This window comes from Rhipicephalus microplus, chromosome 8, assembly GCF_043290135.1.
Source record: "Rhipicephalus microplus isolate Deutch F79 chromosome 8, USDA_Rmic, whole genome shotgun sequence".
NCBI classification, from domain to species: Eukaryota; Metazoa; Arthropoda; class Arachnida; order Ixodida; family Ixodidae; genus Rhipicephalus; species Rhipicephalus microplus.
Genome location: NC_134707.1, coordinates 21,267,099 through 21,284,365, shown reverse-complemented (window position 1 = coordinate 21,284,365; position 17,267 = coordinate 21,267,099). Strand labels below are relative to the sequence as shown.

The following is a 17,267-nucleotide window of genomic DNA, read 5'->3' as shown; positions in this document are numbered from 1 at the left end:
CTTCCTATTGTTTCTCTTAAACTTTTAAGCTAGAAATGTCGTCAGTGATACAGAACCAGCACAGACAGGAAGTTTTATAGAAGTTCTCGGTAGGGTTATCAGGCACGTCAATGTGGCTGACAATGGAGTAACTTCATTTGGCATAGGTTCTTCACGGGCATCTATGTGCTAGGGTGGAGGCCAGAAACACCGCAAATCGCCATTCGGGTAAGCAACCGATCACCGTAACAACGTCAATATTAGGTTGCCACAAGGCCACAAGTACACGTGCAAGCCTTCTGCGCCGTCTTGACGATAAAGGCAATTTTTCGCCAGCAGAAGCAGGTGTTCATACGCATTAAGAATTTCTCGGGGTTTCCCAATCGGCACCTACGTGTTTCCGCGTCACTGTTGATTTTATTCACCATACGGTGCGGCAAGGCTTAGACCCTAGCTGGGAACAATGGCAGTATAGCGACAATGAATTCGCATGGACGTCAGTGGTCTGGGTATGGCGTGGTGAACGGACCATGATTCCCCAGCTTTCGGGTGGAAAACAGTGTCGGAGAGTGCAGGTTGAACACGGCTCTTACGTGGGAACGTTGCGCATTAAACCTAACCCAGAAAACGCAATGGCGGTGCACAAATAAGAGAGCATGTGTGCCCAAAAAAGGCAGCTGCTGCACTGCGTCAACCATCTCGGACAAGAGGTCACAATGTACAAACACTTTTGAGAAGACGCAGCAACGCTGTGACCTTGAACTACGGCTGTTACAAATATGTTTTCGAGGTCGATGTGTTCAGAGGCCGTTGTGTTTTGCGTGGAACTCACTAGATGGCGCTGCGTTTCGTTGTGGTCAAAGATGTTGGTCTGTGACTCGGCCTGCATCGTGTCAATTTTCGAAATGAAGTATAAAAAAATGGAGGGACAAATGATTGCCCAAATATGAGAAAAAGATTTGCTTTTTGGGAGAAGAGAATGGGCTGAGAAAAACAATAAGAAGAAGTTATGGCGGTCACCATACACCTAAATTTTGAAGTATAGCTTTCACTTGAGAGAAACATGCCCACTATTTACTCTTCTTTCATTTTTTTACTCTACCAATCGTGACAGGCAAGATTTTCTTGTCAGAAGAAAATATGTGAATACGTCAATAAATAGTGTGAAGCGCATAGAGACCGTATTGGTAAGGTACTGTGTATAGGCTATTAACTTGTGACATATGACATAATTGCCCATCAACATTGATTGAAAAAAACCTTTGAATGCTTAAAGATAAAATTGTGAGCTCAGATATGCTTCATATATTATTGACTAGCAATCTATAAATGAACATTGAGAATTTGTAGAGCTTTCTTTGCAAGTTGGTATATCGAATCTGGTCTACTCATTATATAAAAACCGTATAATCAGTAATGGCAAAGTAGTGTACGCGTTCTCCATCAAAATATGTGAATGCAACAAATTACAAAAAAGAAACTTCTCAGTAGAAACGAAGTAGAAAACCCAGAATACTGTGTGGCTTTACATATAATTTCTAGTTTCTACTAAGAGAGCCATCTTCAGACAAAAAAGCCTTATTTACGAGTTTTGTAAATCTATAAAATAATACCATGTAAGTAAGATGAAGGTACGTGTACAATATGCATATCTTCTGAAACCGCTTGGATCACCACATGTTTTGCCACGCACATTTACACAGAGAAAAAAGGTGCTCGGCAGTCTGGCGAGAGACAAAGCGAACTTTTAAACAAAGCGGGCGTTCGGGTCTGTAGAGGAGCATGTATATATATTTTGCAAAATAACAAGGTGAACATGATATCCGCAAGATTAGAAAGACGGGCTCATTCGAATGCGTTAAAAGTTTTCAAAGAACGACTGACAACTTGACAGTGCCACTAATAGAGAATTGTACGATAATTGTATTTTGCTCGTTCTCGATGTGCCGAAAAAAAAAACAGTTTGATGGTTTTGTGGTAAATGTGGGCACTACTTTAATAACGCAGGATATACCTCAACCACTTCGATTTGGGAATCTGGTGCTTCCAGTGCCAGTTCTAATGAATACGCGACAAATGAAAATGCTGAAACTGTTGACAATGATAACAGAACGTTTTCTAAACACCGTGTGTTGGCAGAAACCTCAAAAATTTCAAACCCGGGAACGGTGTTAGAGATCCATATTTGCCCCGCCCCGTTATTGCGTCTTCGAGGCCGCCAAGCTAATTGTTCATGAAGGCGCTGTCGTTCGTATTGTATTGTAATGCAACCGTGGTATCTTGTGCACAACTGTCATTGGAAGCGATGTGAAATTAAAAGCAGGAGATAGAAGACTACGCAGAGTGTTGTTGTTTTGGTATGACATTTTCATCATCAAGAAATTAAGAAATTACATTTAAAATTCAGGCTGTTGCTTATCTTTATGTTGAATAAAGTCATGCTTGCCTTTTTATAACTGTAGTAGCTCCTGTAATGGGGTCGTGGAAAGGAAAATTTGCAACACATTTGCGAATGCACCGTTTATTTTATTTCTTCTCTTGTCCGTCGGGAAAACTAGAAATGAAGCCTTCGTTTTCACAGGGAGCTCGGTCTTCAAAGTTCATTTACCAAATGTCACACAAATGTGCGCCTAGGCCTGCTCATAGTTTCTGTGGGTCATAGTTTTTCGCCAATGAACAAAATACACATATTATTTTGCACAATGAAAGCACTATGGCTACATGCTGCCAACAAATTATGCGATAACACAATGCTTAGAACGTGCGCCGTGAATGTGCTGCGCTTTCTTTGCCAGTTATCTCCATCTTTTTGTACAGTGGCCACTGGTCAGGGCTTCTCGCGGTGTTATCTTGAAGACTACCATCACCCTCGCCGCTGCGACGTCATGTCACGTGACTAAGCGGTACGGAGGCGAACGCTCTCCCCGTGTACCATATCGCTACATGCTGAAGTAAGCCGTCCTCGGCGAATGGTTGGGGCAGGGGGGGGGGGGGTATGAAAAGCAGAGAGACGTTCCAGGCGTAATGTTAGATAAGCTGTCGAAATAGCTACATAAATCAAAAGAACTTAATGCGATGCAAAATAGCAGACACTAGTAAGCAGATGTCATTACAGCAATCGCCTGGCTGTGTTCCTATCCTCGCATTGAAAGAGCTGAAGTGAATGGTGAAATTATATCACTTGGTTGAAACTAGAAAACAGGCTACCCGTGTCCTGGCGAGCTGTGGAAGAACGGGCCACTGTTATCAAATCATTTATTCGCACTAAAGTGCCCAATGGTGGCTTAGGGATGAAATCCATGAATAGCTTCCTAAGAACCGCCAACCGTAACTAAGGCCACCTGGTAGATTGGTGCGCCAAGGATAGAGCCTGGGGCCTGTCACGTAACGCCGCGCTGCGAGAGGCGAAGGCGCAGCCCAGGGATTAATACAAAAGCCGGCGAGTCCATCATTTTCACAACCATAAAATGGCGGCATACTTGAGTAATAAAGAAAATTACTCGAACTACGTGGTGCCGTTCTCAATAAGTGAGCGTAAAAAGGAGTCAAAGAATATGACTGCGAAGCATGTGCAGTGATTGTGGCCACACCCAGATCTGTATGTCTGAAGAAATGTAAGCCAGAACGTGGAGCATACCGTACAGGTGTGGGTGAAGCTGTGGCTAGTGCAGCTGTTGACGTGGCACTTAGCATGTCTTCAGGTACCACAGCATAAGCACTCGATGGTCTGTTGAGCGCACTTGTTCTATTCATTGACACCAGAACGCTTCTGCCAGTTTTGATAACTGAAGATGTCAGTTTGCCGTACGTTCCTGAAATGCCAGGTACGGGTCTTTTACCTGCTGTAATTGTTAACCCTCTAGCTCCTAGAGTACCAAAAGTGCCACTCGACGGTCCGCTGTATGTACTTGTTGCATTGACGGACATCAGTTTGCTTCCTCCAGCTTCACTAGTGGGGGGTGTCAGGCTACCTTCCGTTTGTAAGATGCCAGGTTGAAGCGTACTTTCTGTACCTACATTGCCTGCTAACCCTCCAACTTCCGGAGTACCAGCAACGCCAGTTGACGGTCCACTGAGAGTACCTGTAGCACTGATGGACATCAGTTTGCTACCCCCAGCTTCCTCAACTCGGGATGCCATGTTGCTTCCCATACCTGAAGTAGTCGGCGGAAGCGTACGTCCTGTATGTAAGGTGACTGTCAAACCTCCAGCACTTGGAGTATCAGCAGTGCCACTTGACGGACCACTGCGCGTAGTTGTTGCATTGATGGACATCAGCTTGCTCCCTCTAGCTTCAGTAACTGAGAATGCAAGGGTACCACCCAATCCTGAGGTAGCAGGTAAATGCTCGCCTTCTGTACCTACAGTGACTGGTGGGTGTCCAGATCCTCTAGTAGCGCTTGGCTGTGCATCCTGAATACTCGATCCTATACTTGCCGATATGTTTTGCTGGAAAACAGGTGAAGATGCAGCAAATGACTGCTTCGAGACTTTTTCTGAGGTGTTAGGCATTTCAGTAGGCCTTTTTTCTTCTATCGTAGATATAGTTTGATTAAATGAAAGCAGGGGACACATTTTCGGAAGAACGCACGTCTTCTTGCCATTTCGCTCCAGCTCAGCGTATCCTTCATTACATACGCAGCTTCCCACACCATCGCATTTAATGCCACATGCTTTGGGAGGGACTTGGCCGCATTTAGGAAGACAACTTGACACGCACCACATGAAACTTGAGTTTGCTGGACATTGTGGACGGCAATTACTGATCGGTGTGCACATGCTGGGAAACTTTGGGCTCCTGCACAGAAAAAGAACTGATTTATGTTTTTGAATACACGTACGCATGTTATTTGTGATTATTAAACCGTATTCAAATTGTATGCAACGTATGATGCAGGGTCATAAGAAAAGGACGAAAACGCGCGCATGCAGTAGAAAACACTTAAGGTGTCTGAGCCCAACTCCAACTTCCATTCATAACGTCACGTGTATGCTCTATACAATAATCCATTTGAATGTTACAGAGAAAAAATAATGTGAGTACGTATAGAGAAAAGAAGCCAGGAAAATACCAATTCCAGGCTTTTGCAAAACTATAAAACACGAAGCAGAAACACATTAAAAACTAAGAAGCGTTCATGTCACTGCGGGTTTTGTTACCAATTAAGACGACAATGTTTTGAAAAGGGTACCACGACAAAAGCATTGCAGCAATGACAGGTTTGGAACTAGGAAATTGAACAATCACGTCTTATCAATAGACGGATTGTGATTATAAAAATTCAGAGGATCGTTATAGTAATAAAGGATGATAGGTAAATATTTGTGAGACGTACGACTTTTACTGATGTTTTGAAAGAGATTTACCAGTTTTATGAAAAGCATACAAAACTGTATCTTTAGCTTCGCTAGATGCTTACTTCTACTGAATCGAAGATAGGTGTACGAGGTAGTGTTGAGAATATTTAGGTGGAAGTGTAGCAGTTGCGGGACAAAAAATATAAGGAACGGAAAAACAATACACCACCCTCGGGGACTGCACCCGCTAACACACGTTGTGATTTTTGTCTTATCTAGCAGCATGGTGGATAATTATAAATTGTACCATTATTTGAACGCTCTGCAAACGGAATGCCTGATGTTGTGGCGTAATGTCTTGAAGCGCTTCACTCCAGGGAATATCGTTGGTGTGAACAAATTGCATGTTTATACTTGCCAATGTCAACTAATACTTACACAACATAACCAGGGGGACAATCACAGCCTGCTGTGCATGGCTTGTTACATGGCAAGCCGAAAGGCATGTCGCAGGTTTTCGGGCATCCAGGCATACATGTGTGATAGTCTCTCTGCCATCGGAACTTGCAAGGGAAGCATTTCATGCGTGGAATGCATTCGTCCCAAGAATTTCGAAGGTACCCACGCTTGCAAAGGCATCTGCGTAGTAGTTGACGCTGCCAGGTGGGTGTGAACAGAGGTCTGCAGAAGGAGTCCCGTTGGGGTTTACCCTTTACTGGAACTTCCAAAGGTCCACATGCGCCAGAGCCACACCCTCCAGATGCTGCAGTTGCAAATACGTTTACCGCATGCTTCAACACAAGTAAATAGTTTTGTGATGTATCACGGTGTGATGCAAACTGAAATTTGGGACTGCAGGTGTCCCCTTTAATGCTATACGCATCTTTCAGTGGCAGATCTTGGTAAGGAGCCCACGTGAGTGTTTTGAACATACAGTTTGAGATATCAAGCTGCGATGGCTTGTTGTACTAGCTGGCGCAATCACTTATCCGACCAGACATTCCCGTTCATTGTTACCTTTAAACTTTACCTAAATGGTGTGTATTGTATGGTTTTCTAACTCTTGCTTTCAGTTATATATTGATATTAGAGATGGTTTGTGTATTTTGAAAACTTTGTAAACCAACTGGTGTGTTTCATTAGGCATAACAACAGCACGTATATTCACAAAAGGTTTAGCCTTATCGCGACATGAGCGTTTCTTGTAAATAACATTACGGCCAGGTGTTCCTTTTTTCCTAAGTAAAAGGCTAACATCTATAAACTAGTGCAGCTCACTAAAGGACTCCGTTCGGCATGACGCTGTTTTAAGTACAGCGAATACTTCTAATACTACCTTTTTTTCAGAACATTAGGTTGTCGCAGTCATCAATTAGCAAAGAATTTGATATATCAATTTTGTTGTGCAGGAGTTATTGAATTTTCGATGCTCCAATCAGCATGAGACGGGCTCGGTTTCGGTTTATGTGTGTTGAATGATGTGACTGTCACTAAAGCTAGGTCACATAGATATAAGAAGCTGTGATGCAGGCGGTGTTGAAGCCTCTTCGATAACATACACGCGCCAGCAACCATCCGGATGCCTGTAACCATAAACCATGTTGAATGCCACCTTCGCATATGTTTGCAGCCGAAGCTCGTGCGGCTTGCGTGAAGCGGCCTTGCTGCTGGCTTATCGCACAATTCACGTCGCTCTATTTTAGTGTAACCTCACGAAATCACTTGTCACTATTAGAGCACATTGGCGTTGCTCCCACAGTCGATAGCGATGGGTCTCGAATCCGGGAATGAGTATTTGGGTGCTGCAAGTAAGCAATGGAACACACATATTCAGAGTTTGTTCTATTGGACGCTTCATGTTGTGTGCCTACGCAGAGAAAAAGCCTAGAGCAGGCCTCTTAAAATGTGAAAATTTTGTGCCTCCACGTTTTAGATGAAGTGCTTCAAACATTACCATTAGGCAAAACGGTGACAAAATAGTTGGACAAACATTGCAGCTTTCTTTCAGTAGTGAAGATTACGTAAAGTCGTTATTTTATAACTCCCTTTTATACCCATAGATAGCACGCATACACAGGCATTTGTTCTTGTATTTTATTCTTATATTTCGCTATTTTGTTAAAAACCTATTTTGAAGTCAGTTCTACGCACGTCTTCAGCTGTGGCGACGTCTCAAACGTAGCATAGATGTGTCCTATAACTTAAAAGTTAGTCAAGCCTGCAGTGCCTTATACACGTTGCTCCAATATGTGTCTCGCATTTACAAACATCTCGTACACTGAGCCCATTAATATACACCGAATAAATTCTAACAAACAGTATCGGTGGTCAATAGACGCTGCTACCATTGTACGTGTACAATGCCGACAAAGCCCATATTCGTTGTTTTGTTGCTCAAAGCACCTATTTTCGCACATCATTCATTCAGCTGAATCACTTCAGTTATACATGTTTTTTTTTCAGGCAAAAACTTTTATCACCAGTAATCATTTTTCTTTCACCATCATTGTGGTACTTATGATATTATTCAGCTGCCACTCCAGAGATTTCATTTGTACTAATGTGAAAACATTTCTTGCTTTTTATTCATTTTCTACAATTTTTGGTCACTATTTCTCGCCCTTTCCTGTCAAACCTAATACGAAATTGTCAATTCATGTATAGAGGCTTATTCACAAGTTATTATATACCTTTCCCAACTTTCATCACACACGAAACAATATACATTGAGTGTAACTCCTTCAAGGGACCCTAAAAAGACAATGACTTGGTTTACATTAGCAAACTGCTTTCTGAAAACCTCAATGGCGTTTATTTCATTATCCTAACTTCGTTATTATCGCAGAAAGTTAGTGTAAACGTTTCGTTGTTAAATTTTGTGCCGAAATATCCACGCTGGACATCATAAAATACAAACAGTATTTTTTCGAGCGAAGCTTTTTAAGCTCTCCCGATGTCCGTTGTCGCTGTAGTTCTAAGCTCCCTCAGTCCGAGACACAGGTATTAAATATATTGGGCATGGAGCATTCATTGTGTCCCTATGATTAAAAATTAGACCACACTCTCTTTGTCCGACCCTTCGTGCATGCGTTCATATGTGCGCCCGTCCATACTTTTGTCCGTTGGTCCCTTATATTAGTCTGTGACTTGAACGTTGACATTATAGACCCCAGGACGTAGGTACGGCCGCTCCAACATGAACATTCACTTTGTGGATTGGTGGCCGATTTCTTGCATTTTCACAACATTGCTTCAATGACATTTTCTGTAGCTTGGTATACTAGGTTCATGGTACCCACAGATGTAAATTCACTTTTTTTATTGATCAGAAGCTACATAAGACCCAGCAGGTGCCTTAAAAATTTATGACGTCATAGTGTTTCGTGTGGGAACCTGAAGGTGGCGTCTGCACGCCCACTTTCTTTTTGCGCATTTTTCCGCTTACCAAGCGGTGTCTCATGGTACGAGTGGTGTTTTAGGGATTGCTAAACTGTGCTTTACTAATACACGAAAAATGATTTTTCTATTTGGTGTCTCTTTAATGTTTTCTTAGAGCTCACATTTTATCATAACGGGACCACGTTCTCTCTCGCATAGAGGATCGTTTATTCTCACGGAAGATGATATAAATTACACTAACCAACAGCTGCCTCGTGGTTGATTTTACAATTGCACAGAGGATTAGTTTTTATAAAATATCATTTGGCTAAGAAAAAGGTCAGGCAGCTCCTCAAGAAACAATACCAGCAAATTGTGTTTATCCCAAAACCAGTGCATGCGAATTGCATAGTCAGGGCAAAACCATGAACATGACGGATAAAAAAAAGGCCCAAGCCTCCTTTATTTAGGGCTAAGCAGCACACCCTAATTGATCCACAGCATTTTAAATTGAGGTCATCCCTTGACTGAATGCCCTTGCAATATTGTCACGTGCTTGCTCAAGAAAGACGATGACAGTTGTGCATGTGTCATGAAGTACTATAAAATAGACGAAAAAGAAGAACTTGCTTGGGTGTTCTATTAAAAAAACCAGCCTGCTTCTGGTGTCTCAATCTCTGCGGGAAGATTTCTGTTTTGACATCGTGACTCGGGTGGAGGTGCCGGAGCCTACAACCTGAAGTAGGACAGTTTTGCTCGGACCCGTTCACCTAGTCCAGAGACTCAGCCCCTCGTCATGACTCCTGTGCACCGATTCAGTCGGCGCCTACTGGACCTAAGTCCGCAGCCCACACCTGTTGCGCCTCTTTCCAGCATGGCAGCTCCTACGACATCCACGGTTATCCTTTCATCGCACACTACTGTTCCCTCGCAGGTGACTCTTGAACATCCTTGCGTTCCTGAAGTTTTCCGGGGGGAGGAGTACGAGGGTGTCGAGGACCGGCTCGAACAGTTCAAACGGGTCGCTGTATTCAACCACTGGAGCGAACAGCACAAACTTGGCCGTGAATATTTCGCTCTGGAAGATAGCGCTCACACGTGGTACGAAAACCACGAGGATACTTTTCAATCTTGGGAAGGTTTCTGTCAAAAAGCTCCGCGCCACATTTTTGAACTCGCACCGACGAGATCGCGCACAGCAACTGATTGAGGCCCGCGTGCAAAAACCCAAAGAAACAGCTGTCATGTACGCAGAGGGTATGGTCTGTCTGTTTCGACGAGCTGACTCTGACATGCCCGAGGCGAAGAAGGTGCGTCACCTAATGCAGGGTGTTAAGGAACCAGTGTTTGCGAGCCTCGTATGAAATTCACCTACAACAGTATATGAATTCATAAGCGAGGCGACTGTCATCAAGCGCGCACTGCAACAACGATGCCTAAACTTTGACCGCCTGCTGAACCACACGGCAGTAAGTGCTGCAGCTAAGAACAGTGCCGTTTGCGAAAGTCCTCTGTGACAAATGATTAGGAAAATACCACCTGAGGAACTTCAGGCCCTCTGCATTCCCCCTACCCAACCACCCATCGCATCTGTTGCCGAAATTGTCCGCCAGGACTTGAGGCAAGCCGTTCCACCACCTGCGCCAAGTCCTGAGCCACATCCAGCGAGCTACACTGATGTGGTCCGTCATCCTCCAACGTCATTTGTGGCGACGCCCTTCCAGTCACGACCCGCTGCCGTACCTTGGAGGCAACGGAATTCTATGAGACGACCACCAGTTCGCCGAAGTGACTTATGGCGCATGGCCGACCGTCGACCTATTCGCTTCCGCTGCGGGGAACCAGGTGACATTGCCCGCTATTGCCGTCATGGTGATTCCGGGTTCGGAAACTTTTCTCGACCCACTTCTTTCCGCTCTGAACACCGTCGCGCCCTCGATGCCGATCAACTGTCGACTGGCCAAGCAACTTTGCCGCATTGCTGGTGATCTCCGTGACCTGCGCGTCACCGTGACTTCCTTCAGAGCGACGCGGACGTCACCAGAGGCCGTTCGCCTAGCCCGCGCCGGAGAAACTAACTGATGTGACCTCCGGGGGCATGACCGAGGTGAAGAAGGTGCAAAGAAGAAGGTTGGCAATTGACGGGACACTGAAAAGTTCATCGCAAGAAGATATGACGACAACGACAACGAATACTATGGCAAATACTGATGCCGAAGAAGTTGTACGTGCCGATCTTGGCGTTATCATTGACGGACATTACGTTACAGCACTGGTCGACACTGGCGCCGACTTCTCAATCGTGAGACAAGAGCTCGCCGACCACCTTAAAAAGGTCAAGACACCGTGGACAGGGTCACACATAAGGAATACTGGTGGTCAGCTGATGACTCCCACGGGTGAATGCACCACTCCTCTTCGCATCGGGGATAAAAGCTTCGTGGCCACTTTCGTTGCGGCACCATTTACATGACTTACACGTGAGGACGTCCCCTTGTTTTGAAGTGAACAAGAGCAAATGGCATCCAATGAACTACGACGACACCTGCAAACACCTCCAGTCATTGCGCACTTCGTCCAGGAAGCCCCTACAGCACTTCACACTGACGCCAGCAATGTAGGTCTGGATTCCGTTCTGGTGCAGTGGCAAAACGGCTGGGAAAGAGTATTAGCCTACGCCAGCAGAACTCTCTCTCGCGCGGAGGAGAACTACTCGACTACCGAGAAGGAGTGTCTCGCCGTGGTGTGGGTGGTCGTCAAATTTCGTCCATATTTGTACAGCGGCTCTTTCCAGGTTGTTAGCAACCATCATTCTTTGTGCTGGCTCACCAACCTTAGCGATCCATCTGGCCGTTTGGCGCGCTGGAGCCTAAGGCTTCAAAAGTTTGACATGACCTTAATCTATAAATCTGGGAAGAGGCACACCGACGCCGGCTGTCTGTCACGGTCACCAGTGGAGACTGTCGCTCGTGATGACGAAAACATCGACGTGGCATTCTTGGGAGTTGTCAACACGACCACTATTGCACGAGAGCAGCGCAATCACCCCGAGCTGTTACCACTCAATGAAAATTTAGAAAGATGACGTAAAGACGTGCCGCAAATATTTGCTTGAGGACTGCCATCTTTTTGCTCGCGAAGCGAAGTTCTATATAAGAAAAAAACTTCACACCAACCAGAAACCCACACTTGCTCGTCGTGCCTGCCTCTCTTCGAAAAGAAATTATGGAAGCGTGCCATGATGAAGCAACTTCTGGTCACCTAGACTACACTCGAACATTGTGCCGAGTACGATGCAAGTACTACTGGCCAAAGTTACCTGCTGCTGTTAACCATCACGTGCGAACTTGCCCCGTCTGCCAAAGACGCAAAGCGCCTCCCAGCAAGCGAGTCGGTCTTTTACATCCAGTCGAAGCACTAGCAAAGCCATTCACCCAGATTGGAATGAATTTCCTGGGTTGCTTTCCAACTTCCCCAACAGGGAACAGATGGATTATTGTGGCCACCGATTACCTCTCACGTTATGTGGAGACTAAAGCTATGCAGCGTGGCACAGCAGCAGAAGCCGCTCAGTTCTTCATCGAAAACATCATCCTTCGGCATGGCATTCCAACAGCAGTGATCACAGACAGAGCACCGGCCTTCACCGCAGAGCTTTTGCAGTTGGTTCTCAGACTCAGCGATACGGCTAACTGAAGAAAAACTGCTTAGTATTTACAAACAGACTAACACAGCGCCTCATTAGGGCCCTCACAGACATGATCAGCATGTACGTTGACACGGAACATACAAACTGGGATCAGATATTGCCGTATTTGACATTTGCCTATAATACCGCTCGACAAGAAACCGCTGGAATGACACCGTTCAGTCTGATATATGGTCGCGAAGTCACGACAATGTTGGACGCCATGTTGCCTCATGAGTGTAACGACATCCTTGTAGACGCCAAAAAATTCACTCAGCGCGCAAAGGAAGCCAGACAGCTCGCACGTGTCCGCATCTGTCATCAGCAGCATCAACATGCACAATGTTACGACCCCTGACACAGGTTCATTAGCTACACACCAGGTGACAAGGCATGGGTCTGGATTCCGATACGTCGACGTTGACTGTCTGAAAAACTGATAAGATGGTACTTTGGCCCATACAGCGTCACACGACACTTGAACGACGTGAACTACGAAGTTGTTCCCGACACTGAGTCTAGTTCTAAGTACCAAAAGCATTTACCCAAAGTCGTCCACGTCGTGCCTATGAAGCCGCGTTTATCGAGTTAATTAGTTCCCGGTTATCTGTTGGCGCGATAACTTCATACGCCTGGTGGAGCGCCTAAGTCGCGCATCGGGACGGTGCCTTGCCTCATTCGGAGGGAGGCAAATGTCACATGCTTGCTCAAAAAAGACGACGGCAGTTGTGCATGTGCCATAAATGAAATGAGAAAGAAGAACACGCTTGCGCGTTTTATTAAAAAAACCGACCTGCCTGTGGTGTCTATATCTCACCGCCAAGACCTCTGTTTTGACGTTGTGACAATATGATACATTAGAACATTTCGTATAGAATGATTGAATTTCTCACTATCCTATTCACCCTATAAATACTCGTTTTTAAACTTATTAGAACTGAAAATATTGCTGAAGTTGGAAAATTCATGCGAAGTCTTTTAAAAACTACGTTTTACAAGTAGTGTTTTCAAAACTAACTTTTTAGCTAATGAACACATCATATCGAACGAACTATGATGCAACGCTGTCGCAATAACCATTTCAAAACCTCTCGATCGGAACGCGGCGGAGTTCTCTCTGTAGTTCTGTTAGGTTTTTAAGGAGCAGAGTAACAATTCTCGCAACAGAGACTTCGTTTCTTAAAACGCAGTACTGTACAAATCACCACACTAAAGCATCGCGTTGCAAGTAACAGTCGAAAGCGCTAAAGAAAGACTCATCACACACGGCAGGTGGCTATACTCTTCAATTTTAATTATAGGGGTGATGACAAAAAGTTTTAGCGACCAGCCAAATTACCTCCTTCAAAAGACGAACAAGAGAACATTGTGCACCTGGCAGTGGTCGTGCTTCTCTGGTATAGTAAATATCACATTACAGAAAGCTTTGTTTATTGCATACCCAGCTTTCTTGTTTGTATAACTTTTGCTGTCTAAGCAGCAGCGATTATACATTTTGGCCAGAGTGTTGTCGCCTTTTGATGGTAGCCCACCGATGATATTTGGAACACCGTATAACGTGGCATCTATTACATTGAATTTGTACTGCCTCTCAAGATAATGGAAATGAGTGAGCACTTACTTGTACAATTGAGACGCCCACTTACGACGACAATGCCAAACATTGCCAGGGCCACCGCATAGCGGTGCATGTTTGTTAGAGAACGAAAGAGCGTGGGATATCGTTTTCGTTGGCCTCATTGGAAACCCTTCAGCTGCTACCATTGTATTTCGGGTGTGTGCTGAAAATGTATAACCATTATTGTTCTCACAGTGAAATATCGCTGGTTCCTATGGCTTCGAAGCTTTCTTGTGACATATTTTAATTTATTTTGCCCATTCTAGCACACGAAAATCTGAGCAAACCTTTTCCACAGCACACGAACATGCTTTGAGCTCTTATTGTTCTTGGCACAGACGCTGCTATCACAACCTTTGTTTAGGTGTGGAGGTAACGTATTCAGTTGTCTATTAATACCACATTAAAAAAAAGCGAAGTACTTGGTTATTTTGTGTGCACGTTTATAGGTTGATAGCATAGGACAGGCTAAAAAGGGCAGCAAGAACTTATCAATGTCTTTTCACTTTATAGTTTGATAGATTCTGCACAGTACTAGAAAGCAAGGCGGGAGCAGCTGTTTTCAGAATTTTGCATAATAAACAGTTTTCGGGATCTTGAAGTAACGTTGCAGCGACTGATTGTGTATGCCTTGGAAGTTATAGTGCCGTGATGCTAATGTCAGAGACTTCAACAATGCATTTAAAAGCGTTTATTTAGTCCGACACACGCATCAAGTGAAACAGCAGAGGGAACGAAAGATCGGCTTTCAGCGAGTTGGGCATGACTGCCCCAATACATTCTATTGAGCCGAAGGAAAGTGCGCTATGTCGCGTGAAACTAATCACCCGCCATGATTTTCGTGGAATGCATCACTCACTCGTTTCACGCTTTAAGACTTACTTGAATACTGTACTTAACGCTTGCTGCACAGTACAGCTGAGAGCAAAAGTGTGCACACCATGGGATCATAGGGAAAGATACTTACATAAAGAGCGCACACTCCCCCGTAGGGCCCCATGGCCAAGCTACTGTGCTGCTTTCAGCGCCACGAGTGGCTGGTCAGACTCGATAACGTCTTCAGCATAAACAAAATAACAAAATGTTTTATTTCCAACAAAGGGTTTGAACCCATACCCTCATATATATATACTGTGAAAGCGAGTGTGTTTACTACTAGGCTGCACACCATGTTTTCTCAAAGGGAACACATGTACAGTACACTTAAACCACATGAATGTGCCTCTTGTTGCAAAACAAATGCGGAAAGACAGCACTTTCTAGCCAGACTTTACCGATTTTTGCTGTAGGGCATGATACGTCCTCAGTGGGTCATGCTGTAGAGCGGATATGGAACAATGCATAAATAAATAAAATTTCTTCTTTGCAAAAACTTGATGACGAACTTGACTATTTATTGTCCTCCCGAGACGGGCATTACATATTGTAACAAAGGAGTAAAAGCGAGCATAGGCAGGCGATCTAGCGGTTGGTAGGACTCTTTTTTGCTAGGCTTTATTGGCAGTGCACCTACATGTGGAGCGGCAATATGGGGACGGCTTTCAGCTCTCCCGTAGTAGAGTACCGAGTACTCTAAATCGTTAACCACTTTTTCTAAACACAGGCTGCGAAAGGGCTCCAGTGGCCAATGTTCTTATAGTATATTTCTCTATGATGGGATCGCGTGGCAGAGTGCATCGATGCGCCATCTACCGACGTGGCGCGTGCTGCAGTGCGCATCCTCGTCTCGCCGTTATCAGGTGGCCTCTCATGTGACTCTGTATAACGGGGTTACGGCGCTCGTAGTCAAAACGATAACTGGTTGTTGCTTTCTTTGCACGACAAATTCTGCGCGGTTGTTTTCGAGTGGCTGCGGCGAGATCGGTTCAAGCGCCGGGCGCGCGACGTTTTTACGCTGGTTACTTAGCCTGACTAAACATAGCTAGCATCGTATTACTTAATGATTCCAAGCACAGTAAAGTTCTCTAAGTCCAGCTTGCCTTTGTCGCGTTAAGCTAAGTTATACTAAACCGAAATACCTGTAGTGGAGACTTATAAAACCTAGTTTACAAGGTATATTTGAATAAACCTATATATATTTGGTTCCAACTTTTATAAGGACTTCTCCAATCCGCTGTTTTCATGTTAAGCCAATATTGCCACGTTCCATTTCCCAAGTTTTCGTTATCGTCCCAAAACAGCACACGATGCTCAGCGCAAACCGCGCCTGCAGTTTTCGAAAAGGTTCCGGACTGTAGTAGATCATTTCGATAAGATCACGCCCACTGTGCGAACGGTACAGATTGTTCTGGAACCTACGCCACCGCCATCGATAACGCTAGAACATTCGATGGCAAGAGTATAAATGCCGACGCGCTTCGCCGCTTGTCAGTTGTTGAACAAAGGCCGACGCTCTGTTCGCCGCTACCAGTCCGAGACTGCTATCTGTGCAAGACTGCTGCTGTAATCGGACTTTCCGTTTACTGGGCACAGAATCGCCCAAATAAACAGTTAAATCCCAACACGAAGTCTTCTGTCTTCGGCCACGTCACGACCCCGTGACGTCTGGTGGAGGTGCTGCTTCGTTCATGTACCGGACTCCCTCGTCAAACTGTGAACCCAGCCCACGTCGCGGAGAAGACACCGACGCCAACCAAGACCAGCGAACAAGCCGCTGACAGCATGGTCTCCCACCGGAGTACGGGCTTCTACAAGACAAGACGCGGAAAGCCAAGGCCATGACCTCTACTGCAGCGACTATGACAACCGGACCGTCCCAGCCCGCGATCGTCATTCATAAACCCAGGGAACCACCAACGTTTCATGGGTCATCGTTTGAAGACCCGGAAACCTGGCTAGAAATATACGACCGTGTGGCCGCCCTCAAGCACTGGGACAACGAAGAAAAGCTCCGTCGTGTGTACTTCTACCTGGAAGACACCGCAAGGACCTGGCTAGAGAATCGGGAGTCCACGCTCCGAACGTGGGATGTCTTCTGCGGTGCATTTCTGCAAACGTTCGGGAGCGTCGCTCGCAAAGAGAGGGCCGCTGCTCTACTAGAGACCCGGGTTCAGCTACCAAATGAAAAGGTTGGAATATTTACAGAGGAGATGACCCGCCTATTTTGTCACGCTGACCCAGACATGCCTGAGGAGAAGAAAGTTCGTTTCCTCATGCGAGGGGTCAAACAGGAGCTCTTCGCGGGACTAATGAGGAATCCACCGAACACCGTCCAAGAATTTGTATCCGAGGCGACCACCATCGAAAAAACCCTTGACATGCGCACCAGACAGTATAATCGTCGCCTGACTCCAGAATGCGCTGCTG

At 45.3% G+C, this 17,267-nt stretch overlaps 1 protein-coding gene across 1 annotated transcript; it reads right to left on the bottom strand.

Annotated features, from left to right (window-relative positions):
- Positions 1 to 2,484: 2,484 nt before the first annotated feature.
- LOC119164249 (uncharacterized) lies at positions 2,485 to 14,036 on the bottom strand. Its single transcript, XM_037416398.2, has 3 exons — positions 13,965 to 14,036; positions 5,716 to 6,040; positions 2,485 to 4,777 (listed from the first exon to the last, which is right to left on the bottom strand). The coding sequence occupies exons 1-3, from the start codon at positions 14,032 to 14,034 to the stop codon at positions 3,244 to 3,246; spliced, it is 1,929 nt and encodes a 642-aa protein (XP_037272295.2). The 5' UTR covers positions 14,035 to 14,036; the 3' UTR covers positions 2,485 to 3,243.
- Between the last annotated feature and the right edge of the window lie 3,231 nt (positions 14,037 to 17,267).

Coding starts and splice junctions, on each gene's coding strand:
- LOC119164249 (XM_037416398.2), bottom strand. CDS start 14,034: ATGCACCGCTATGCGGTGGCCCTGGCAATGTTTGGCATTGTCGTCGTA. Junction 6,041..13,964: donor TGGGCGTCTCAATTGTACAA/GTAAGTGCTCAC, acceptor TTGCAACTGCAG/CATCTGGAGGGTGTGGCTCT. Junction 4,778..5,715: donor TGTCCCCCTGGTTATGTTGT/GTAAGTATTAGT, acceptor TTTTCTGTGCAG/GAGCCCAAAGTTTCCCAGCA.